A 27184-nucleotide genomic window follows, 5' to 3' on the forward strand; every position below is an offset into this window, starting at 1 on the left:
ATAATGATCAGTGACATGTATATATGATGAGACATTAGCAGGGAACATCGGTGCAGCCTGATAGATCTGGAGTGAGTATTACACTATAATGACTGTGGTCTGTACATGAGAGGGTTATGGTGTAATAACAGGTGATAGTGTCACACATTGCTGTATATATCACACACGCTATGTAACACACACTGTATAATGATCAGTGACAGGTATATATGATGAGACATTAGCAGGGAACATCGGTGCAGCCTGATAGATCTGGAGTGAGTATTACACTATAATGACTGCGGTCTGTACATGAGAGGGTTATGGTGTAATAACAGGTGATAGTGTCACACATTACTGTATATATCACACACACTGTGTAACACACACTGTATAATGATCAGTGACTATATATGATGAGACATTAGCAGGGAATATTGGTGCATTCACAGCTATCAGATATTTTCTTTCCTGGAAGTTGCAAGAGGCTCCTGATTTTTCAGGTAGGCCTGAAAGATTAGGCAGATCTCCCTCTTTCTAGTGAACCGGGCAGGATGTGGAGATTTACTGGGAAATTTTTGGGTGTGTAAGGAGGGGGTGAAGCTAAATAACGGGAATCACATTATATAGCCATTGCTACTCTTCACAGACACACAAATTGTGTTTTCCTGATAAAGGGGGTGGGGCCTAATGATTTTGGCAGTCTGGCCCCACCCTCCAAAGCAGACACCAGCATCTCCTTTTCTAGCTGCTCCCGGAGAGCACTGTATGATGTTCACCAGCATCTATCCTTTATACTATATTTTATATGGTCATTTCATGGGAGAGCCATTAAAAAGTTATCCATCGATGGTCCCCATTAGTGGTGTCATGGTTTGCAGTATTGGTGACCATCGCTACATGCAGGGTAATCAGGGAAGGGGAGCGTCAGCTAAGAGGCTCATCTAGGAGGCAGTGCTAAGTGCCAGTGATGTGTGGTCAGGTGAGGCAGTGCTAAGTGCCAGTGATGTGTGGTCAGGTGAGGCAGTGCTAAGTGCCAGTGATGTGCGGTCAGGTGAGGAAATGCTAAGTGCCAGTGATGTGCGGTTAGGTGAGGAAGTGCTAAGTGCCAGTGATGTGCGGTTAGGTGAGGAAGTGCTAAGTGCCAGTGATGTGCGGTTAGGTGAGGCAGTGCTAAGTGCCAGTGATGTGTGGTCAGGTGAGGCAGTGCTAGTGATGTGTGGTCAGGTGAGGCAGTGCTAAGTGCCAGTGATGTGTGGTCAGGTGAGGCAGTGCTAAGTGCCAGTGATGTGCGGTCAGGTGAGGAAGTGCTAAGTGCCAGTGATGTGCGGTCAGGTGAGGCAGGTGAGGAAGTGCTAAGTGCCAGTAATGTGTGGTCAGGTGAGGCAGTGCTAAGTGCCAGTGATGTGTGGGCAGGTGAGGCAGTGCTAAGTGGCAGTGATGTGCGGTCAGGTGAGGAAGTGCTAAGTGCCAGTGATGTGCGGTTAGGTGAGGCAGTGCTAAGTGCCAGTGATGTGTGGTCAGGTGAGGCAGTGCTAAGTGCCAGTGATGTGCGGTCTGGTGAGGCAGTGCTAAGTGCCAGTGATGTGTGGTCAGGTGAGGCAGTGCTAAGTGCCAGTGATGTGCGGTCAGGTGAGGAAATGCTAAGTGCCAGTGATGTGCGGTTAGGTGAGGAAGTGCTAAGTGCCAGTGATGTGCGGTTAGGTGAGGAATTGCTAAGTGCCAGTGATGTGCGGTTAGGTGAGGCAGTGCTAAGTGCCAGTGATGTGTGGTCAGGTGAGGCAGTGCTAAGTGCTAGTGATGTGTGGTCAGGTGAGGCAGTGCTAAGTGCCAGTGATGTGTGGTCAGGTGAGGCAGTGCTAAGTGCCAGTGATGTGCGGTCAGGTGAGGAAGTGCTAAGTGCCAGTGATGTGCGGTCAGGTGAGGCAGGTGAGGAAGTGCTAAGTGCCAGTAATGTGTGGTCAGGTGAGGCAGTGCTAAGTGCCAGTGATGTGTGGGCAGGTGAGGCAGTGCTAAGTGGCAGTGATGTGCGGTCAGGTGAGGAAGTGCTAAGTGCCAGTGATGTGCGGTTAGGTGAGGCAGTGCTAAGTGCCAGTGATGTGTGGTCAGGTGAGGCAGTGCTAAGTGCCAGTGATGTGCGGTCTGGTGAGGCAGTGCTAAGTGCCAGTGATGTGCGGTCAGGTGAGGAAGTGCTAAGTGCCAGTGATGTGTGGGCAGGTGAGGCAGTGCTAAGTGCCAGTGATGTGCGGTCAGGTGAGGAAGTGCTAAGTGCCAGTGATGTGCGGTTAGGTGAGGCAGTGCTAAGTGCCAGTGATGTGTGGTCATGTGAGGCAGTGCTAAGTGCCAGTGATGTGTGGTCAGGTGAGGCAGTGCTGAGTGCCAGTGATGTGCGGTCAGGTGAGGAAGTGCTAAGTGCCAGTGATGTGCGGTCAGGTGAGGCAGGTGAGGAAGTGCTAAGTGCCAGTAATGTGTGGTCAGGTGAGGCAGTGCTAAGTGCCAGTGATGTGTGGGCTGGTGAGGCAGTGCTAAGTGCTAGTGATGTGCGGTCAGGTGAGGAAGTGCTAAGTGCCAGTGATGTGCGGTTAGGTGAGGCAGTGCTAAGTGCCAGTGATGTGTGGTCAGGTGAGGCAGTGCTAAGTGCCAGTGATGTGCAGTCAGGTGAGGCAGTGCTAAGTGCCAGTGATGTGCGGTCAGGTGAGGAAGTGCTAAGTGCCAGTGATGTGCGGTTAGGTGAGGCAGTGCTAAGTGCCAGTGATGTGTGGTCAGGTGAGGCAGTGCTAAGTGCCAGTGATGTGTGGTCAGGTGAGGCAGATCTATGGTATACTCCACAGTCTTTACAATAAACATTATAAGAACATTTTAAAGAAAACATTATATATATATTCTATGTATTATTCTAATCATTTTTATAGTCAAAACTCTGGAGTAAAAAGTATATGGCAGGAGACGCTCTGCCTCACCTATCTACCTTTTCTGCACATCCCTGATCAAAACTCCACAAATTTCCAGCACTATATACTGCTGCACCTTTGTACAATGCTCATATATATGTATCTGTACATCTGGTCCTGATACTAGCCAGTGCCTCCCCAGCTATTTACCTCACTGCTCGTCACTACCAGTGCCTCCCCAGCCATTTACCTCACCGCACATCACTGCTAGTGCCTCCCCAGCCATTTACCTCACCGCACATCACTGCTAGTGCCTCCCCAACCATTTACCTCACCGCACATCACTGCTAGTGCCTCCCCAGCCATTTACTGCTAGTGCCTCCCAGCCATTTACCTCACCGCACTGCTTGCTAAATGCTAGGTCCCATGTGCCAGCTAAAGGAAAACTCCTGGTTGGTTCTGATAATTATAGAGTTTTATTTATTGCATGTTAAAAATTGGGTATAAGATATAATATAATGGAATTACATCATTGCTAATATTCTAACAATTTTCCAGCATTAACATTGAAGAGTACAGGAGCATCCTGGCATTTATCTTTGCTGTTGATGAAATTAACAAGGACCCCGACCTTCTCCCCAATGTTACTCTGGGCTATCACATATATAACACTTGTGGGGATCCAAAGAAATCCTTAAGCTATGTCCTGCAGATATTGTCTGGAGAAAGGAAGGAGGCTCCTAATTATTCCTGTAGGGAACACGGGGAAGTAGCCGGATTTGTCGGTGATTCTGGTTTCCATACAAGTCATGCGATGGCCCAGTTACTGAGTCTGTACCGGTACCCACAGGTAAGTGGCTCCCAGTACTCTCACTATACACAGAGACACACATTGCCAGCATGGGTAACTGGAAATCTACACTAGAACAGCTTATAGTTATTGTAGGCACTCAGAGATATAACCACGAGTATAGTAGATGAAATAGTCTGTGCAATGGACTTACATATTACATGGAAATAAATACAGCAAATATCACAGACAACAAGCCAGTAATAATTACACATGTGCGGTTCTGTTTTCCAGGCTCAGGTCTTCCTGCCAAGCTTGTATCTCACAGTAGCAGCGCTAAGAAAATTGCCATTAGGATGTTATCAGGGCACCATTTGGACAAAGGGGGCGACTCTATTGTTGCATGGTCAGCAATCATTAATGAGCACCCTGTTTTGCAATTTAATCGTTCTGGGCACTCATTAATCATCGCCCTCTTCACACCTTATTAGACCTGTTTTAACCATGTAAAACAGCTAAACCCATCTAAAGTCCTGGTTAGGATGCCCTGACCACAGGATTCTGGCACATTTTTGCTGGCACCCTTAGTACTTAGTGGGGGTGGGATGATGTGTGCCCACCATCTGCATGCCAAACATAAATAAGCAATGTCCACAAATATCTCCAGTCTTTAACTGCATGATAACGGTAACAATCTCTCATTTCCCTGTCTGATTGTACTACAATCACTTATACTAAGCCCAGATACATTAACCTTACACCTGTCATAGTGTGTAACATAAAACCAATCTTGGATCAGTTGATAGAAGAGCAGAAGCAGCTCAGTATTAGTGCTGGCAGTCATAGTACTTCTTTATCATCTACTAAAGGAGGTCAGGGGGAAAGAAGATGGAAGAGAGGACACAGTAGAATGCAGAGCCGTAACTAGACTTTTTGGTGCCCTGTGCCAGAAAGAGCATTGGCGCCCCCCTCATTTTTCAAAGGGACATAATGCACCCAAAAAAGGGCCATGGCTTCATGGGGAAGGGCCAGGGAAGAGATAGAGGAGGCCAGGAGATGCTGGGGATGAAATAAGAGGAAGCTACAAGTGAGAATGATAATAAACAGAAAATTTACATGCCCAAACAGTGCCCCCTGACCTGTGGTGCCCTGTGCAATGGCACCGACCACACTACCCTAGCTACGGCCCTGGTAGAATGTCACGGCCACAAGTATGTACTATTCATCACCTACACACATTGGAGACATTAACTAACATTGGTACCAATCATATTTTACGAGCTCAATATACAGAACTTTGCTCTATTATTATCCCATATATGAAGAATTATATAACTCAATAGGAAAACCTTCTAAAGTAAAACACTATTATAACTATTAATGTGTATGAACTCTTTGTTATATGTTTAGTCTATGGACATACTGTATCTCTGGCATTAAGCATATGGTGTCATCTAGCTACAATAGCGAACTGTCCTGACTACAGACTATATAGGGGCGTGTTATTGGGCAACATACAGTATATTCAAATAATCTGCTACAGTGTTTTTATTTTAACTAACTTTGATTAAACTGTGTATTTTTGTTTATGAAGCGAGTAGGCAACATTGTCTATAAGGTGCTAGATAAATGTTAAGTAGAATCTGATTGGTTGCTATGGCCAACATCTCCACTTCAAAAAAACTGCACCTTAGTAAATATACCCCCTATACTGAGAACATTGATTCCATTATGTGGTACCTGATGTGTTCTCTATGATAAACTAATTGTATTTATGCTGATGAGAGCCTCTTTTAGCTCTAATTGAAATGTAAATATGATATTGTCTCCATGTCCTCTGACTCCAATGAAAGGATATATTGATACAATATTCTCAGCACTGGACAAATTGTATCTTGTATAGTGTTGTAATATGATCAGGGTAGGAGGTCCCTCTCCTGGGGAATATGGACACATCCAAATGCACAGCAGCCATGAGTCAGCACATTAGTCCAGGGTTTTCATGCAAGGTATCTGCAGGTAGTTTTTATTGTGCAGTATAAAAAGGGAAATCATACAAATAAATCCTTGACCATCTGGGCACTAACTAAACTATAAATTCCCTTTCTCAAAGTGGTAGGGCCTACTGCCCTCACCACAAACATAGGCATATGCACAGTACTTACTATTAGTACAACAGTGTGACTGTTTGCTCTCCCAGGTATGGGACACTCAGCCAAACCATGTCACAGCTTATATGAGCCTCTCACAGCTGCAGTCATTAATTAGCCTGCTCTCAGGCTAAAGGCATCAACACCTGAACTGGCCTTGTGGATGGAGCCCTCTCTTCTCTCTCACATCCACACCCCCAGGACCCATTATTCAGCTTTGACTTAAAGCCCAAACACTAATCAAGCAGACACAGACATTTCCTGGTGGTTTAGAACACATAGGTCAGAAACTGTGAACAAACATATTTGTAATTTTGCACTTTACCAGTGCTTGTATCACAGTGCACAGAAAAAACAAATGAATTGTGAAGGTCGTGCTCACTATTTATCTCATTTAGGGCCTGATTCAGCAAAGAATGCAGTCTGTATGTTGTAAATGCCAGGGCCTATTTTTAGTCCCAGTCTGGCCCTAACTGTCACCAGAGCCAGTACAGCTGTATACCAGAGATGTATACACATGAAATGTTCTCTGAAGACAAACAATACATATGTATGCTATGACTGGATGACCTTAACGTGACACCAATCAGATTATGTTTGATCTACCCTGGATTCCTGCTTACCATCAGTAACCTCCTGTCGCCAACTCTGCCAATGGTTCAGTGGGCATGTAACGATGCTGCCACCAGCAAACTTTACCATTGGCATTTGGAACCACTTCAATCAGGCTCCTACTGCTGGCACCTGGAACCACTTCTGCTGCATATGCGTCGAAAAGCTGTGGCCACATCTTTTGATTAGTGTCAGCTGATACCTCCTGATCCCTCCCATTGCACCAGGCTCTGCACAGTAGCTGGGGGAGGGCTTGGGCTTGGAGGCACCTGACTCAATCCAGACCAGCCAAAGAACGGAATAGCATTTTGCACAATTCTGTTGTCGCAGGACTCAGATGCAGTCATTGTAAAAGGCAAAGAGGTTTGTTGCTCAATAGTCTTAAAAAAGACTCTTCCCTCAGCTTTAAAGGGGTCAGCATACAGATGTTACAGCAGTTCAATCCTTGATCTTCAAGAAGATACACACAAACCAAGCTCATAGGTGTAGGTGTAGGTGCTAGATAATGTCAAGTAGAATCTGATTGGTTGCTATGGGAAACATCTCCACTTCTAAAAAACTGCACTTTAGTAAATATACCCCCTATACTGAGAACACTGATTCCATTTTGTGGTACCTGATGTATTTTCTATGATAAACTAATTGTACATTTATGCTGATGAGAGCCTCTTTTAGCTCTAATTGAAATGTAAATATGACATTGTCTCCATGTACTCTGACTCCAATGAAAGGATATATTGATACAATATTCTCACCACTGGATAATTTGTGTCTTATATAGTGTTGTAATATGATCAGGGTAGGAGATCCCTCTCATGGGGTATATGGACACCTCCAAACACACAGCCACCAGGAGTCAGCACAGCAGTCCAGGGTTTTTGTGCAAGCTATCTGCAGCTAGTTTTTATTGTGCTGTATAAAAATGGAAATCATACAAATAAATCCTAGCCCATCTGGGCACTAACTAAACAATAAATTCCCTCTCTCAAAGTGGTAGGACCTACTGCCCTCACCACAAACATAGGCATATGCACAGTACTTACTATTAGTACATCACAGTGTGACTGTTTGCTCTCCCAGGTATGAGACACTCAGCCAAACTATGACACAGCTTATATGAGCCTCTCACAGCTGCAGACATTATTTAGCCTGCTCTCTGGCTGAAGGCCTCAACATCTGAACCGGCCTTCTGGATGGAGCCCTCCCTTCTCTCCCACATCCTCAGCCCCAGGACCCATTATCCAGCTTTGACTCAAAGCCCAAACTCTAATCAAGCAGACACAGACATTTCCTGGGGGTTTAGAACACATAGGGCCTGATTCAGACCCGCTCGTGAGTGTTGAGCACTCACAAGCGGATCGATGTTGGCCCAGTGTGCATGTGCATGCCAGAGCCTGCTCTGTCGTGCTCATGCATGAGACCTGGATAGCGATGGGCAAGCCGTCGCTCTGGGTCACGTACCAAAGGGGGCGTGCTGTCGATGGTGAGTGACAGCACACCCCCTTTGGTGGGCGTGGCTGCCCAGACGGAGGCATTCCCATGCAAATTCCTACCATCTGAGGCCAGCCCCACTGACATCACAAGTGATGTCAGTGGGAGTGCCATTGGCTCTGACAGAGCCAAAAGCACTCCAGGGCTTGCGGCAATGAGACGCTACCACAAGGGTCTCATTGCAAGCCTGATGGTCGCGATGGTCTTGACCATCGTGATCATCTTCCTGGCCGCTCGCTATAGCTGTGGGTGGTCACCCACAGCTATACGAGCGGCCAGGAGGCCACTCTAAAAATGAAGAAGGATGGCCCTGATTCAGAGCGAGCACTCTGTCAAAGCGTCCAGCTCTGAATCTGTTCCATAGTTCAGAAACTGTGAACAAGCGTTCTCTCAAATGCATGATAGCGCACAGTCTGTAAACTAAGAAGAACACCACACTCTTTCAGCCAGGCCTGGATCTGTCGTGTTGTTTTGTGTTCTTTTTTCATGCTTGCAATTATCTTGCTGATGGCTTTGCTGATTTTTGCCATGTTTGACGACAAAATCTGTGGAGAGAACAAAAGAAATACGTTACAGTACTGTTGCTGAGTATACAGACTGAGTACAGCATACAGTACATAATTTAATGTTCAGTATCTTAAAAAACACAGGGGGTATTACATTCTTACTGTACATCAGCCGTAACATGTGTACACCGGTATAAACTGTACTGTACAGTATAATCAGCTAGTAAATTTAATTTTGCAGGCTGTGTTTAATAAATGATAGCTTTGAGCTAATTAGTGATATATATTTCCCAATTTAATCTCACATCAAGCTTTCATACAGTATGCCTCTAAATATGCAAATATGCATCTACCTTATGAAGGAGAGAAACAGGACAATAAACACAACACTATGAGGGGCAGCGGGAGGCTAGGGAATGATCGTTGTGTGTGATAGTTACTCCATACACAAATAAATGTCTACAGGGATGGGTGAAGGATGGGGCATACCGAGGCAGCGGGACGTTAAACACAGCAATATTGTGACTGAAACTAAGATGGCCACCGAGCAAAACAAGATGGCTGTGGGTACAGGACGGTCACTCACGGGAGACTATGAGGAGCAGCGGGAGGCTAGGGAACAATCGTTGTGTGTGTGATAGTTTGTCCATACACAAATAAGCGTCTACGGGGATGGGTGAAGGACGGGGCATACCGAGGCAGCGGGACGATAAATACATCAATTTTGCGACTGAAACTAAGATGTCCGCCAAGCAAAAAAAAAAAGGTACCGTATATGCATTGAAACCTCGCTACACAAATCAGCGTCTAACACAGCAAACTGCAAAATGACCGTGAACCTTAACATAGCAAGCTACCATACTTTACAGTACCAGTGGGTTGATACTGTAGGAAACTCCTGTAGTAGCTCAGGGTACAGCAACAAAGGTGACTCAGTAGTCAGGCAGAGTTAGATCAAGGTAATGAGCAGCAACAACAGCGACTTAGAAGTCAGGCAGCGTTGCAGGCAGTAGTAGTATCTCACTGGTTCATACTGTTGATACATGCCGATGAGACAATCCAAGCAGCAAGTCGGTACAGTTAAGTAGCAGATTCACAGTGTGGATAGCTAGTGTGGTCTGAGACGCTCTTTTATGCTACCAGAGACAAAAGAATTCCTTCCCTCTGAAAATCTGGCCGCTGATTGGTGTATTTGAATAATGCACTTCCTTGTGGTCCAATGGCATGGCAGAGTTCGGCGGCAAGGTTTTCTTTGTCTCTGGTAGCATAAAAGAGCGTCTCAGAGCAGACTAGCTATCCATACTGTGAATCTGCTACTTAACTGTACGGACTTGCTGCTCGGATTGTCTCATGATAATGGTGCGTACACACTACACGATATGGTCCCTGAGTTGTCCACTTTATCGCCCAGTGTGTACACACCATAAATCTTGAACAGAGCCTTCATAACAACAAAAACAAACACAGACAGAGGGAGAAAAAGAAAGAGGGAGGGGGGGAGATGGAGAGAGAAAGACAGAGAGAAAAAGAGAGAGAGAGAAAAAGAGAGAGGGAGGGAGAGACAGAGGGGGAGAGAGAAAGAGAGAGGGAAAAAGAGAGCGAAAGGTAGGGGGGAGGGGGAGAGGGAGAGAGAAAGACAGAGAGAGGGAGAGAGACAGAAAAAGATACAGTACTCTACTTACGCATACAGAGGCCAGGGAGCTGTGGCTCGGGCTGCTCCTGTTTGAATTTTTTTACTGTGTGTTTAAGAAAAAAACGATTATACGGTAGAAAAAATAACACCTCCATACTGTACATAATACCAATACAAACACACAAAAAACGAGAGTGATACAGTAGAAGACAATTTATAGTACTGTATACTGTAGTAGTGTAAGGTACAGCACTTACGCGGGCAAAATAACAAATTTGGGTCAGTGGGGGACTGGCGCCTGCACTTTCCTTGTTGCAGAACTGTGGTGGGAAAAAAACAGAATGTTCCTGTTATACAAGTACAGTAGAGAAAGAATTACAGTAGGGCCTGATTCAGATCCGCGCGCAACCGGGTCGATTGTCCGGCAGTGCGCACGCGAGCACCAGAGCAAGTGAGATGGGTCTTTGTAGTACAGGAGGGAGAGAGAGACACTGTGAAGGAGTGCGATACAGTAGAAGACAATGTACAGTAGTGGACGGTACAGTACTTACACAAAATGGATTGCCTCCTTTTCCAGTTGACCCTGGGAGGCTGGTGCCCTTCTGTGCCTTGCACTGTGGGTAAAAAAAAATTTCATTTTGCATGAAAACAATATGGAAAAATGTCACACACGCATCCTTGGTGATTTACTGCATACAGTACATACTAGATGATATGAACAACACTGTATAATGTACTGTACTGTATCATTGAACAATATTATTAGCGTTCATCCAAATCGTCATGTGTGTGCACCTTAAGACAGGTCACCGAAACATACTGTACAGTACTGGAAAATAAGAAAAACACAAGGAGAGAAAGAATTAGCGTGTACTGAGAAAAGGTTGGAGATGCATGGAGAGAGAGAGACAGTAAGTATACAGTGGTAGAACAATGTAATGTACAGTACACTACTGTACGATAAAGCAATCATCTGTGTGTCAAAGAAAAACAAATGTTGACAAGTCAAAAAATTAATGAAAACACATGACAGAGAAAAAAAAAGAGAAAGGGAGGGAGAGGGAGGGAGACACAGAGGGAGAGGGAGAGGGAGGGAGAGAAAGAAAGAGAGAGAAAGAGAGAAAAAAAGAGAAAGAGAGAGAGAGAGAGAAACAAAGGAGAGGGAGAGAGAGAAAGAGAAAGATATAGGGGGAGAGAGGGATAAAGGGAGAGAAAGAAAGTCAGGGAGGGAGAGAAATAAAGAGGAGAAAGAAAGAGAGGGAGAAAGAGAGAGAGAAAGTGAAAAAAAGAGAGAAAAAGAGAGAGAGAGAGTGAGAGAGAGAGAGAAACAAAGGAGAGGGAGAGAGAGAGAAAGAGAAAGATAGAGGGGGAGAGAGGGATAGAGAAAGAGAGAAAGAGAAAGAATGGGAGAGAGAGAAAAAAAGAGAGACAGAGGACGAAAAAGAGAGAGAAAAAGAGAAAGAAAGACAGAGATAAAGTGAGAGAGAGAGAGGGGGGAGAGTGGAGTGAAGGAGAGAAAGAAAGAGGGAGAGAGAAAGGGGGAGAGGGCGAGAGAGAAAGACAGAGGGAGAGAGAAAGAGAGAGAGGGGGGAGAGGGAAGGAGATAAAGAAAGAGGGAGAGAGAAAGAGACAGAGAAATAAAAAGCGAGAGAGCGAACAATGTACTGTAGTGTACAGTACTGTACTTACGCAGACTCTCGCTGGGGCCGGCTGGGGGTACGGTCTCTGTAACTGTGTGAAAACAACATGTAAAGAGAGAGAAAGAGAATAAAAGAGAGAGAAAGAGGGAGGGAGAGAGAGAGAGATAGAGGGGGAGAAAGAAAGAAAGAGAGAGAGGGAGAGAGAAAGAGACAGAGAAAGAAAAAGCGAGAGAGAGAGAGAAAAAGAGAGAGAGAGAACAATGTACTGTAGTGTACAGTACTGTACTTACGCAGACTCTTGCTGGGGCCGGCTGGGGGTACAGTCTCTGTAACTGTGGGAAAAAAACATGTAAAGAGAGCGAAAGAGAGAGAGAGAGAGAAAAAGAGAGAGAGAAAGAGGGAGGGAGAGAGAGAGAGATAGAGGGGGAGAGAGAAAGAAAGAGAGAGAGGGAGAGAGAAAGAGAGAGAGAAAGAAAAAGCGAGAGAGAGAGAAAAAGAGAGAGAGAGAGAGAGAACATTGTACTGTAGTGTACAGTACTGTACTTACGCAGACTCTCGCTGGGGCCGGCTGGGGGTACGGTCTCTGTAACTGTGGGAAAAAAACATGTAAAGAGAGAGAAAGAGAGAGAGAGAGAAAAAGAGAGAGAGAAAGAGGGAGAGAGAGAGATAAAGGGGGAGAGAGAAAGAAAGAGAGAGAGGGAGAGAGAAAGAGACAGAGAAAGAAAAAGCGATAGAGAGAGAGAAAAAGAGAGAGAGAGAACAATGTACTGTAGTGTACAGTACTGTACTTACGCAGACTCTCGCTGGGGCCGGCTGGGGGAACGGTCTCTGTAACTGTGGGAAAAAAAACATGTAAAGAGAGAGAAAGAGAGAGAGAGAGAAAAAAAGAGAGAGAGAAAGAGGGAGGGAGAGAGAGAGATAGAGGGGGAGAGAAAAAGAAAGAGAGAGAGGGAGAGAGAAAGAGAGAGAGGCTAAGGAAATAAAGCAGAGAGATACAGTACTGTACTAACATGGTATTACAGTATTAATACAAAATGTTCTACAGTATAAAACTGTATACAGTACTTACTTGGCAGGGGAGGGGAGTCTGGGTCCTCCTCTTGCCCTGGGGAGGGCTGAGGCACTTCAATGTCTTCAACTAAAATACACAAGGACAGAAACAATTATTGTGTAAGGAGAAGGCGTTGGAGATGTTTTAAGAGAGAGAGAGAGAAACAGAGGGAGACAGGGAGAGAAAGTGAGAGAGAGAAAAAGAAAGAGAAAAACAGTGAAAGAGAGTGAAAAAAGAGAGAGAGAGGAAAATTAAAGAGAGAGAAAGATAAAGAGAAAGAAAGAGGGAGAGAGAGAAAGAGAAAGAGAGAGAGAGAGAGATAGTGCTGTAGAAAACAATGTGGTGTACTGTACTTACAGAGCAGGGGGCTTCCTGCAACCTCCTCATCAATGATGAGTCTGTCTGTGTGTACAGTATAAGAAAAAAAATATTATACAAAAAATTCAAAAAGGCAGTAGCATGACACTATTGTGTCCATACTATAACTGTTGTAATCATTACCACTGTCATTTGAGGAAACTGGAGAAGGTGGTGGTGCTGGTAGTCGTGGAGGTAGGACTGTGGAAAAAGAACATTGTACTGTCAGTTTCCCTCAAAACCATTTTTAAACTAATAAACTGTACAAATTGTGACCAGAGTCTCCATAACACCAAAAACACCAAAAAACAAACACACAAATGAGAGAGAGAGAGAGAGAGAGAGAGAGAGAGAGAGAGAGAGAGGGAGAGAGAAAGAGAACAGTGTACAGTAGTGTGTAATGTACTTACTCCGAAAATTCATTGTCGTCATTAAGGAGCATTTGAAAACAAGAGTTTGGTTCTCTATTCCAAATTGGAGAGGGATTATGGTACAGTACTGTAGATGGCCTTAGGGAATTATTGATTAAAATACAAACCAATACAGTATACTGTAGTACAAAAACTACTGTAGTCTGTGAAGCTGGCATTGGCCCCAAAATAAAACAGTATGGTACTGTACTGTATATAAAAAAATATACAGTCCAGTAAAGTACTGTATGACCAAGTGGTGCAATGTCACACATAGGCTATGTGGGTGGCACTGTCGCCACCCCACGAGCTGTACAAGATGGCACATGCACATGACACTGGAGGCCGAACCCAGCGGAGGACCTCGCTGAGGACTTTGCGAGACCTCGCCGGAGGGGTAAGTATGGTATTAATAAATACAGTACCAGTGGAATTTTCGTTTGTATCACAGTGATACCAAATGAAAATTCCCCCTGGTATTTCCCTTCGTGTGTAAATGGGGCACAGAGTGAGAAGTGATTAGATACCAGCCAATCAGCTCCCAAATTTCATTTTTCAAACACAGCCTGTGAGATGACAGTTGGGAGCTGATTGGAGACCCCTGAATCTGTCCATGACGTACAGTAATAATGTCAGACTTAAAGGGGGCAGGCCCAGCACAGAAAAATAGTGTGTACAGTATTCTAGGTTAACATAGATTTGGTCGACAGACATTAGAATGGTGGATCAATCAACTTACCTTTTGTTACTAATTTATTAATCAAACAAGCCATGTCGACCAATAGTGTGTAACCCTTTTGTCCATGTACAGTACTGTAGATTTAATCAGCCTGTCAATCAAATGTCTGCCAGGCATGTCAGTATGTGTTAACAACTGTCAGTCATTGTCACATACTGTAGTATCCAACACCCTACAGTGCAGTGTACAGTAATGTAGAGTATTTCAGAGTCGTGCATTGTACTGTATTCGCTTTGTACAGTATACTGTAATTCATGTGATTATACAGCAATGCTGTACTTACTTCGAATTATTCGCCTCCGAATTCGCTCTAGGCGAGGCCTGTCCCTCCTCAGCAGGTCCGACCACCTGCACTGGAGTGAGCGTACTTTTTGCCGTACACCATATAGGCAGATTTCTCTGCTCGCGCTTCTATAGGCGAGCTCAGTCATAGAACAGAATAGCGTTTTGCGCAATTCTGTTGTCGCAGGACTCAGATGAAGTCATTGTAAAAGGCAAAAAGGTTTGTTGCTCAATAGTCTTAAAATAGACTTTTCCCTCAGCTTTAAAGCGGTCAGCAAACAGATGTCACAGCAGTTCAACGATTGATGTTCAAGAAGATACACACATACCAGGTTCACAGGCCCTGTATATCAATCCAATACACATTACCACAGGGGGTAAATCTGCCCTGTGTTCATTTTAGCCAATCAGGCTATCTCACAAAAAAATAAATAAACACATCTTACAATTTAAAGGAATTAACAAAATGTCCTCGTTACCTCCCAAAAAACAGCTGGCTTTCCAAAAACACAACTGAGATAGCATATACTCAAAAGGTAAATATTACACAGACATTAATTACATTCATCCTTTCACATATCTTAGACTAAAACCAGATTGGCTTATTTAGAAAATGGCACAGGACATACAGTACAGTTGGGCTGAACATCATCTGACATTCCAGGCAAGGACAGGCTCTGTGTCATGCACTTCAGTGTAATGTCTATCTCTGGGTAACTGTCCAAAGGGGGTTTCATGGGCAACTAGCACCAGTTGCACAGAAAGCTCCCTGGGGGCAACAGCTGGACATGCTCCCTGTCTAATCTAATTCCTATGTATCTTCCCCGATCTACTTGGCACAAGCAGGGGACCTTGCTCCCTTCTAACTTCCTGGCTATCCTGTACCTTAATCCTTCCCACCAGGTCACACTCACTGCTGCCATCCCTGAACTTCCATGAACTCCTTCCTGTGGCCCTCATTTCCTTCTAAGTAGGCACATTCTATAGGTGGGTATTGGTTAGGATTGCTAGGGTCAGTCTGGTTGAGGTCAGTCAAAGTGAAGTCAGTGTGGTCACTCATACTGACTGCCAGAGTTGGCAAACCACTAGGGATAGGAGCATTACTAGGCACCCCCACAAGATCCAATGAGCCAGAACCAACATCCTCTGCATTGTTAGGGGACATAGGCATACCAGAGGCAAAAGGCATGTTGGGTAGATGTGCTGATCTAGCCACTATTTTTCCTCTGGGCTGGATGATAATGCTGCAGTCTGGATACTTGACAAATGTGGTAGAAATTCAACCACCAAGATCATTCCCCTGGACTACATCTGTCGGAAGGCCATCCATGAAGGCAATATCTCACAACTCTTGGCCAGCTCCCCTGTCCAGGTAGACTCTTTCCCAAGGAACCATTTGCTCCACGCTGCCTGCCACGGTCACTGTGGCAGTGCGACCTGGAAGTACTGTGGCAGGATCAATATTTGGGGGCTCACTACATTAATTAAAACCCCAGAGTCTCGTAATCCTTGTCCCTGCAGAGGTCCCATTTGGACCAGCTGCAGGTGCCACCACATGTTTAAGAATGGCCCCTTAGCCATGCAGGTGACTGTCTCCACAGAGTCCACCTGCCCCTTGCCACACTCCATTGGACTGACTGGAGTGGGAACAGTCTCTTTGGGCTCACCTCCACACATCAGACAAGCAAGCAGGGCTCCAGCACACAGATCTGAGGGATGTCTGGTGTGTTTGGGGTGTTGGACAGTTCATGCACAGATGGCCAATTTTTCCACAGCTATAACACTTATTGTCCAGTCGGGGACCCGGTGGTCCCTGATGATTTGCAGGGACAGGATGGGGTGGTTGCTGGCAAAGAGCACCTGGGTTGAAGGATGTTTGCTTTGGGGCGCAATGAGCAGAAGAGGGGTTTCCCCCTGGTTCTACAGTCTTTTGGGGTTAGCTGCTGGCTGGGCACTTCTGCCCTTGTGGCTGAATTGCCACATATTTGTCTTCTTGCTGGGCTGCCATCTTCAAGCTGGATGGCTTCTGGTCTAGCACCCACTCCTTTACCTCTGTGGTGCACAGCAGATCAATGAGTGCATACCAGGTAGTGGCATCAGATCCCTTCATCCACTTCACCATGTACTGCCTCAGTTGGGTGGTGAATTGCTCGTGAGTGCCGTTAGGGTTCTTGGGAAAGTCCCAGAATGTCCTGTAGGACTAAGGAGTGAAGAAGTATTGCTGTAGGAGGGCTCTTATGACTTTGTCATAGTCACCGCAGTCCTCAGTGACCACTCCTTGATAAGCATCCAGTGCCGCTCCATTCAGTGTGGGCACTAGGTGTAAGAATGACTCATGCTTGGGTAAATCCAGTAGTTTGCAAGTCCTTTCAAATACTTGCAAGTATCCATCACTTTCCCCATCACTGTCTGCAAACTTGCCAAACTATATATGTCCTGATCTGGGTACAGCAGCTTGCAACGGTTCTCGGGTATAATGGCTGGTGGTACATGTTTGCTATTCCACATCCAGATGATGAGCATGCATTCCTGTTCCATTCCTCTTTTTCCCAATTTGGCTAGCCGATCTTATAGGGTATCAATTCCGCTCCCCGGGAATTTGGGATTCCTGCCATGCTTGGGAATGTTGTGAAACATAACTGCTGTTAGAAGAAGTGGAAATTGTAGCTCACATCAGGTTCTGATGGGCATCTATTGTTACGCTATACGCATTTTCCACCTCCATCTGGTGCAACTCTGTTCCGCTGTAGTCAGCCATCCTGAATGCTCTCCTCAACTGCATTTGCTCCTCCTTAGTAACTCGGCTTCTCCCGTCAGGTAACCGAAAAGCTGCCTGGGATTATCCCACTGCTATGCCACCAATATCTGTGACCAGATGACCTCAACTTGACACCAGTTACAGATTGGGTTCGATCCCCACTTGAACTTGGGGTATCAGGGATTCCCACTTACTGTCAGTAACCACCTGTCACTGATTCCGGCAATGGCGCAGTGGGCATGTAACGATGCTGCCACCACCAAACTCTGCCATCGGCATTTGGAACTGCTTCTTACATACAACCAGGCTCCTACTGCTGGCACCTGGAATCATGCCTGCTTCGCATAGTCGATGAGCTGTGACCACACCTCCTGATTTTTCTCCTGATCCCTCAGTATGGACCAGGCTCTGCATGATAGCTGGTAGAGAGTTTGATCTTGGAGGCACCTGGGCTTATTCCAGAACAGCCAGAGAACAGAATAGTGTTTTGCACAATTATGTTGTCGCAGGACTCAGATGCAGTCATTGTATAAGGCAAAGATGTTTATTGCTCAATAGTCTTAAAAATGTATCTTCCAGCAGCTTTAAGGGGGTCAGCATACAGAAATGTTACAGTAGTTCAATAATTGATGTTCAAGAAGATACACACAAACAAGGCTTGCATGCCAGGTATACAGTAGATGTCACTCCAATACACATTACCACAGGGGGTAAGCACACCCTATGCTCCTGTTAGCCAATCAGGCTAGCTCACAAAACATAAATAAACACATCTTACAATTTAAAGGAACTAACAAAATTTCCTCGGTACCATACTGAAAATAGTTGGCTTTCCTAAAACACAAACTGTTAGTATATACTGTCTCTGAAAAGGTAAATATAATGCAAATTTCAATTACATTCATCCTTTACCACCACATATCTATGACTAAAACCAGTTTGGCTTATTTACAATCTTAACACTTTCTAAGTTCTTAGGAAGTTCCATCCAATAGGAGCTTCATAAACACAAATTGTTTTTCCCAACTTGCTGGGTATTTTACACAGAGACACATCGGAGACCTCTGCAGTGCATTTCAATGAAAGTTCTATAAGCAAAGGGTTTGGCCACTACATCAAGATAAGTAACATATCACTAGGAGGTGAGAATGTCTCAAAAGCCATTTGGTTATAAATGTTACAGCATTCTAAAACAAAATAACTTATACCGTACATTCCTTATAAGTCCATAAGCTATACATTTGAAAGTACATTTCCACAACTGCGCACAGCACATTGAATATAACACATTCAAAAACATTACATATACATTCGCCATACATGGTGCCCGTGTCCCAAAGGTCCTTTTAAAAATGGTGACATGGCATGAGGGTTAGTCCCTTTAGTGCCATGGCAGCAATTTTAATCATGTGTGGTCGGATTCTGGTCACATATGCTATCACCCTTGTCCATACATGGACACATGCTCTTTGTGTGTCTACTTGCATGTTATCTCTGTGGAAGACACATAGGGGTAAATTTACTAAAGTGAGAGGTTTTAGAAGTGAGTTTTAGAAGAGATGTTGCCCATAGTAACCAATCAGATTCTACTTACCATTTAACTAGCACCTTCTAGAAGATTATAGCTAGAATCTGATTGGTTGCTATGGGCAACATCTCTTCTAAAACTCACTTCTAAAAACTCTCACTTTAGTAAATTTACCCCATAGTGTCTGGCAGTTTGCTGTTCCTGTCAGGCTAGCAGCATATTGATGGTGATTATGTAGATGACTGCATTTGCTTTACCTCTCCTCTGCACACACCCAGGACCCAGAATAGGTACAAAGTGTAGAGAACCATGGAAAAGTGGGGATGCATGGAGAGAACCATGGAAAGGTGGGCACAGTGATAACTGGGAAGAGCGGGGGTGCAAAGAGAACAGGGAAGAGTGGGGGGCACAGAGAGAACCAGGAAAAGTGGGGAGCATTGAAAGAATAGGGGGATGTGGAGAGAACTGTGAAGAGTGGGAGTTGTGGAGAGAATTGGGAAATGTAGGGGGTGCAGAGAGAACCAGGAAGAGTGGGGGATGCAGAGATAACCCAGAAGAGTGGGGGATATAGAGAAAACCACAGAGTGGGGGCGTGGAGAGAACGGGAAGAGTTGGGGACATGGAGAGAACCGGGAAGAGTGAAGGTGGGAATGGAGAGAACTGGGAAGTGTGGGTGCAGAGAGAACTGGGAAGAGTGGGGGATGCAGAGAGAACCAGAAAGAGTGGGGGATATGGAGAGAACTGCAAAGAGTGGGGGGCATGGATATAACTGGGAAGTGTGAAGGATGTAGAGAAAAACTGGAAGTATGGGGGATGTGGAGAGAACCGGGAAGTGTGGGGGATGTGGAGACAACATGGAAGAGTGGGGGTGTAGAGAGAACCAGAAAGAGTGGGGGGCAGAGAAAACCAGGAAGTGCATATTGGAGAGAACTTGGAATGGAAAAAGTAAATGGGATGAGGAATGCAGAGTGCAGAGAACCAAGGAGCAGTTGTTCACATTGTGACTTCTATTCTTAAAATTCATAATATGTAGCACTCCATTTATCAGTGATACCAAATACTGGTGGCATATTTTGTTTACTATCACTGTGACACTTACAAATATGCTGCCAGTATTTAAGGTGACTTACCTGTCTGGCGATGTCTAGTGGTGTCCACCTCCTAAGTGGTTTCTTCTGCTAAGGTACCGGCAACCTTCTGCTGCTGGCGATTGGTTACTGTACAATGAACAAATGCAACAAATGTTTTCTCACCCGTATTGTGCTGCAACTTGGCAGGGACTCAGCGTACTATACCGTTAACGCCATCTACAGTATAAAAGTCGTAATCTGTACAGTCACGAGCAATGCAAAGATAAGCTTGCTCAAGGGGTTAGGACTCCTTATTAAATAGAGTCCTCAATGTATAAGGTCCAGGAAACAAGCAGGGATCCATTGTATATGATTATGCTGGGTGCATCATAACTATATGTACTATGCTGTGTGCAAATTTTGGTGCACTTAGTATTTTGACCATGATATGCATATTGTGATACTCCCCTTAGCAAGTGTTTCCATACATGTATCTATCCATTCTTCTAAACAGGGTCTCAACATTCCAGGATCCATAAATCTGGATATCTGATAGTGAAATCTTCAGGAACAGGTAGGAGAGACCAGGACATCTGATAACTGTCATGATGCTGTTGGAGTAGACCTGATTTTAGGAGGCTGGCCTGTTCAGCCTGGAATCTGTGCCTACCGCAAGGACAAGTTAGAGTTATGTCCAACTTCACACTGCTTTTTTCGTGATGGTGGTCTAGCTGCATGCACCTAGCAGTAGTGCACACAACATTTCCTATGTATTTCAATTGCACAGCAAAGCATTGGAGAGCAGTCTCACAATGGTTAAAATCATACCAAGACCACTTTCCTTGTTCCAAAGTCATGCAGGTGAGAGGGGCAGTTCTCCTTCTTTGATTCTGACTCTTTGGTGTCTGGTCACAGCCCCTAGAACAGTTGGTCACACTCATTCAACTTTTCACCAATGCCTTCCAGTGTGCCCTACCATTTTAATGTCCCCGTGGGCCCTTTTTGTCCCAGTCCAACACTGCACACACCAGTTGATCACTTGACAATTAAGACAGGTTGTATATTTGGTTTCTATTTTTCCCAAATATCTTATTGGATAACATCTTGGGATAATTTTTCTAATTCCCTATCAGGTTTACCTTATAGTATTTATGGAGTTTTATAATATTTTCATTGAGCATATTTGTCACCCCAGAGACGGTTTTTAATGTTCTATCTGATTCAGATACTTGTCCCAAATGTTATTCAAGAGAGTCTTCTTATTATGACTGTATATGGGAATGTAACCTTATCAATTTGTCTGGAGACAGGCTAGGACATACTCCATAAGTCATTTTGACAAATTTGCCCCCCTCTTCCATGAGTAGGGTATTTTGGGAATTAATTCAACTTCCTCTCAACCCACCACTGCCTGTAAAAATATTTAAATTGTATCTGCTCTTGCTAGAAAATGCATTTTACATATGTTTAAAAAGTGAACCTCTGACTTTGTCCTTATTTAAAACTAAAATGTTATTTGCCTTCTGCATGGTTTGGATTGAATCAATCTTGTAATAGGAACCCGGTTTACATTTTTTTAATTGTGGGAAAGTTACAGATGTGTTCTTCCTCCTTGTTGGAAAGGGGGGGCTTGGACTGCACACCCTAATTTTAAACATAATAAGAGGTGCTCCCATGCTAAGACTTGTTGTACAAAACAGGGGACATAGAATGCAGGCACACACTCTCAGTACTCAGAGAACCAAGCCCAATGCAACTTCCAGATCTGAGGTGAGATCTGAGTCTGGCTCTGATTTTCCCACCTGACTCAGATCTCAAAGTGAGGCAAAATGCTATCATCCCGCTGTGTCTGATTCTTGTGGGTTATGTATTTTATGAAATTCTCCCCCTCACCATGAATGGTGCCATTTGCTTGCTGAGTCCCGGGATGTCAGGGCTGTGCTTCATCCAAAAGGGGTGGCTGTGTCCATCAAGGGTAGGGGATTCTATGTCTATCCAGCATATGCTGTGTCCATCTCTGCTGTCTCTATCCAGGGGCAGTGGCTGTTGTGCACATCCAGGGGCTTCTGTGTCAATTCAGGGTCTGCTGTGACAATCTCTGCTGCGTCCATCCAGAGTTTGCAGTTGCTGTGTCCATCCAGGTGCAGTGTCTGCTGTGTACATCCAGGGGTTATTGTGTCCATCTCAGACAGGGGCTGCTGTGTCTATTCAGGGTCTGCTGTGTCCACCTCTGCTGTGTCCATCCAAGGTTTGCTGTTGCTGTGTACATCCAGGGGCAGTGGCTGTTGTGTCCATCCAGGGGTTTCTAACTGTGTCCATCCAGGGGCAGGGGCTGCAGGGGTGTTTTCATAATAAATATTGTGACACTGTAAGTGAAAATCACAGTTTATTCATTAAAAATATTGTGACACTGTAAGTGGAAAACACAGTGTATTCATAAAAAATATTGTGACACTGTAAGTGGAAACCGCAGTGTATTCATTAAAAATATTGTGACACTGTAAGTGGAAAACGCAGTGTATTCATTAAAAATATTGTGACACTGTAAGTGGAAATCGCAGTGTATTCATTAAAAATATTGTGACACTGTAAGTGGAAAACGCAGTGTATTCATTAAAAATATTGTGACACTGTAAGTGGAAATCGTAGTGTATTCATTAAAAATGTTGTGACACTGTAAGTGGAAAACGCAGTGTATTCATAAAAAATATTGTGACACTGTAAGTGGAAATCGCAGTGTATTCATTTAAAATATTGTGACACTAAGTTGAAAACGCAGTGTATTCATAACAAATATTGTGACACTGTAAGTGGAAATCGCAGTGTATTCATTAAAAATATTGTGACACTGTAAGTGGAAAACGCAGTGTATTCATAGAAAATCTTGTGACAAATGATTAGTCTACATGCTGACTACAAGACCACAACAAAGTGCTAAATAACGTGCAGAATTTATTAAACATGATGACATCACAAATGCCTCAGCTGAGATTCATATAAACATACAGTATTTTCAAAAAATGAAAATAGAAGATATGGTTTAAAAAAATTAATAAAGCAGCTAAAACTGTATTCTCTGATTACAGTGTCCCTACTCCTTACCCATGGCCCCTCTACCTGAATTTCAGCAAGTCAAAGGGGCAACTCCATGCAACCATATTCCAGAGTGCAGCTGCTCCTCCTGTAGCCCAGGTCAGAAGATGTGTAGGGGTGTGGAGATATGGACTAAAATGAACTCACATCCTCTAAAGTGCACAATGAATCCCCAATCTAAAAGAGATGTGCACTGACGCCCGTGCTTTGGTTTTAGTTTTGGATCTGGATCTCCCCTGGTTTTGGATAAGGATTCGTTTTGTTAAAACCTCACCTACGTGTTTTGTTTTTCGGTTTTGGATCTGGATTTTTCTTAAAAAATCATAAAACCAACTAAAATCACATAAAATGGTCCTGTTTTTCTTCCTACAGTATTACTAACATCAATAACATTTATTTTCACTAATCTCCAGTCAATTTTGACCACCTCACAGCTCACTATTGTTTTCATCCAGTTTGGACCCAAAATTTGCACCAAGCTATCTGGCTGACTAAGCTATGCGGCAGCAGTGGGTGGCACAAAAACATGGCAGTTCAACTTATAACATGGCACATCAGGAAACAAATGTTTTTATTATTCAAGAGAGGTCTGAGGGAGTTGGAGTATGTATGTAGATGAAGGCAGGGACAGGAAGGGTTAGTTACTAAAATTAATTTAATTTTTTTATTCCAAGTAAATTTATGAGGGAGAAGGCATTTACAAAAAAATATTTAACTTATTCACATCAGTCCTTGCCCCAGAAGAATCCTTGAGCACCATACCTGCTGCTGGTAGTGGATTTTCTCACCCCTTAAGGGGCCCATAAAGACTTCTAGTAATGTAATCCACATGAAGAAGCATTTTCCAACCTGTACAGGGACATTAATAAAACATAGTTAATTAGTGGCCTCCAAACTACTACTTAACCAGCACAAAGATATTAAGGGGTACACTTTATTTACTAAAGTGAGAGTTTTTAGAAGTGTGTTTTAGAAGTGATGTTGCCCACAGCAACCATCCAGATTCTACTTAACATCATTTACCTAGCACTTTCTAGAAGATAATAGCTAGAATCTGATTACTTTCTATGGGCATGCAACATCACTTCTAAAACTCACTTCTAAAAACTCTCACTTACTAAATTAAATTTACCCCTTAAGATCAACTTCTGCTGCTAGGAGTGGATTTTCATCCCAGAAGGGGAACAGGAAGACTGCTTTCCAAAACAATTGACTGTAACATAATCCTTTGCAAAATTTCCACATTGAACATTTCCCAACATATACATGGACATTTAAAAAAACATAGTTAGTTAGTGGCCTCAAAGTGCCACTTATCCAGCACATATTTGTGGGCAAGCATAAGATCTAATGAAAGGGTAGCCAACTCTGGTCCTCGAGAGCTACAACAGTGCATGTTTTCTGGGTCTCCTCACAGAATTACAAGTGTACTAATTAACTCCACCTGTGGATCTTTTCAACTGTGTTGCTGAGTAATGAATTCACCTGTGCACCAGCTAGGTGGTCTGGAGAATGTGAACTGTTAGTAGCCCTCGAGGACAGAGGTTGGCTACCCCTGATTTAAGGCCTTACGTTTTGTCTTTCTTTGGAATTTTTGAGTGCCATGCCTGCTGCAGGGAGTGGATTACTGGCAGGAAAAAGCGGCAATTTGGAGGCCCTTACACAAAACTGCCTTTGCTTTACTTGAGCTTCCCACCTTCCAGTGTGTACTATAGTATATATATATATATATATATATATATATATATATATACATATTAAAATAATAAAAGGTGGAAACAAGCGCCAAATAGTGTAATCACATTTAACAAGTTCACGGTCACGCACTACATATATATATTATGCGTACCATATTGCCCTTTCCTATAGGCTTATAGTATGTGGTCTTTTTTGGGAAGTCACCTCTGGTCCCCCACAACAGTCTGCGTGATTAGAGTTACAGATTCTCACGAGGCCCAGTCCGTATAGAGAGAGAGAAAAAAACTCTCATAGTGTAACAGTCAAAACAATTTTATTACATACGACACAAAACACATAGAAACAATTACATTAAAAAGGATTTCAGAAAGCTTGTCTGATACTGGCCACAAGTCAGTATGCGCAGGTCACTCTGTCCTCAACGTGTTTTGTCCTTTTGCTCATATAGCTGGACTTCATCAGGAGGATAATGTGAGAGGAACACTTACCCTAATATATACTTTAATTTTAATTGTTTTAGGCCCATGTATGGTTTTTATTCGGATTTATATATATATAGTTTTCTGCACAGCCGGGAGCCTTGTCAGTGATCGGCCTGAGACTACTTCCCTAAAATGTGGACAAGATGTCCATCAAAATGAACTACAAATTCTATGAGAAAGACCTTTACCATCAATTATGTACAAAATTACAGAGGCACCAGTAATGGTGGGTTCCATCAGGGACAAATTAATATTGTGTGAAGAAGATGATGTATAGATCACTCTAAATTATGCCATCACCCAAGACTATATCGTCATCCCATCACGTGTTGTGTATAAATTATAGCTGCGCTCCCTGTTAGATTGGGGATTCATTGTCCATTTTAGTGGATGTGAGCTCCATTTTAGTACATACCATCACCACACCCCCTACACATCTTCTGACCTGGGCTACAGGAGGAGCAGCTGCACTCTAGAATATGGTTGCATGGAATTGCCCCTCTGACTCACTGAAATTCAGGTAGAGGGGCCATGGGTAGGGATTAGGGACACTATAATCAGAGAACACAGTTTTAGTTGCTTTGTTCCATTTTTTTAAACCATCGCCTCTATTTTCACCTTTGAAAATATTTATGCAAATTTCAGCAAAGGCATTTGTGATACCATGGCTAACACGCACACACACAGAAAAAAACCACATTGTTTGATTGATTAATTAGTTTTGGTGGTGCACTTGGGAGGGAGAGCACCCAAAAGAGGCACCATCCTCTTGATAAGCGACACAGGCAGCACACCTGACACACACACACACAAAAAATACATTAGTTGATTGATTATTTATTTTGGGGAGGCACTTGGGAGGGAGAGCGCCTGAACAAGGCACCAGCCTATTGATAAACAACATAGGCAGCACCTCTGACACACACAAAAAAAACCACATTAATTGATTAATTATTTTTGGGGGGTACTTGGTAGGGAAAACACCCGAACGAGGCACCAGCCTCTTGATAAATGACACAGGCAGCACCCCTGTGCAGCTATGTTGCTGGTGATAAGTGTGGCTAACACGCACATACACAAAAAAAACACATTGATTGATTAATTGATTAATTATTTGAGGGGGGCACTTTGGAGGGAGAGCACCTGAACAAGGCACCAACCTCTTGATAAATTACACAGTCAGCATAGCACCCCTGCACATTTACTTTGCTGATAAGTGTGGCTAACACGCACACACAAAACATTTTTACAATTTTTTTCACACTGGGGGTGAAGATAACATGCACACACAAAAAAATGTTTTTCTTTTTTCATACTGGAGGGGAGCACTCCTGAACAAGGCAGCAGCACCTTGATAAATGAGACACAGGCAGCACAGCACCCCTGTGCACCTACGTTGCTGATAAGTGTGGCTACCATGCACACACAAAAAATTGCTTTTATTATTTTTACACTTGGGGGAGAACCCCTGAATGAGGCAGCAGCCCCTTGATAAATGAGACACATGCAGCACAGCACCCCTGCTCACCTACGTTGCTGATAAGTGTGGCTAACGCACACACACACACAGAAATAAAATATATATTTTTTTCATACTAGGCGGAAGCACCCCTGAACAAGGCAGTAACCCCTTGATAAATAACACAGGCAGCACCCCTGCGCACCTACTTTGCTGATAATTGTGGCTAATGTGAACACCAACAGAAAAAAAAAAAAATTTCCACACTGGGGGTAAAGAGCACCCCTGCTGGACAGAGCACCCCCTGGACAACACAGCTGCACAACCAGCCAGTTCCTATGGACAACAGCCAGCCAGCCCCTATGGAGTGGACAGGATAACAGCCAGCCCCTATATATGGACAACAGCCAGCCCCACCCCCTATGGATGTAAGCAGCCAGTCCCTGAGTGACAATGACATCAGTAGCCAGCCCCTATGTCTAGCATCAGCAACAGCACATTCACAACCCCCTCTCTCTTCACTCTCCATAGCCAGAATGAAAAATGGCTGCGATCACTGTAACCT

The 27184-nt window shown here is 44.0% G+C and overlaps 1 protein-coding gene across 1 annotated transcript in view; it reads left to right on the forward strand.

The window, feature by feature from the left end:
* The first annotated feature begins 3296 nt into the window (after positions 1-3296).
* LOC148474003 (extracellular calcium-sensing receptor-like) overlaps positions 3297-27184 on the forward strand; it is a 39440-nt gene continuing 15552 nt past the window's right edge. Inside the window, exons 1-2 of the mRNA XM_088459217.1 lie at positions 3297-3322; positions 3429-3720. Of these exons, the coding sequence (XP_088315343.1) occupies positions 3297-3322; positions 3429-3720 (318 nt within the window). The remainder of the gene's footprint in view (positions 3323-3428; positions 3721-27184) is intronic.

This window comes from Taudactylus pleione, unplaced genomic scaffold (genome assembly GCF_031769625.1).
Source record: "Taudactylus pleione unplaced genomic scaffold, aTauple2 ptg000902l, whole genome shotgun sequence".
NCBI lineage: Eukaryota > Metazoa > Chordata > Amphibia > Anura > Myobatrachidae > Taudactylus > Taudactylus pleione.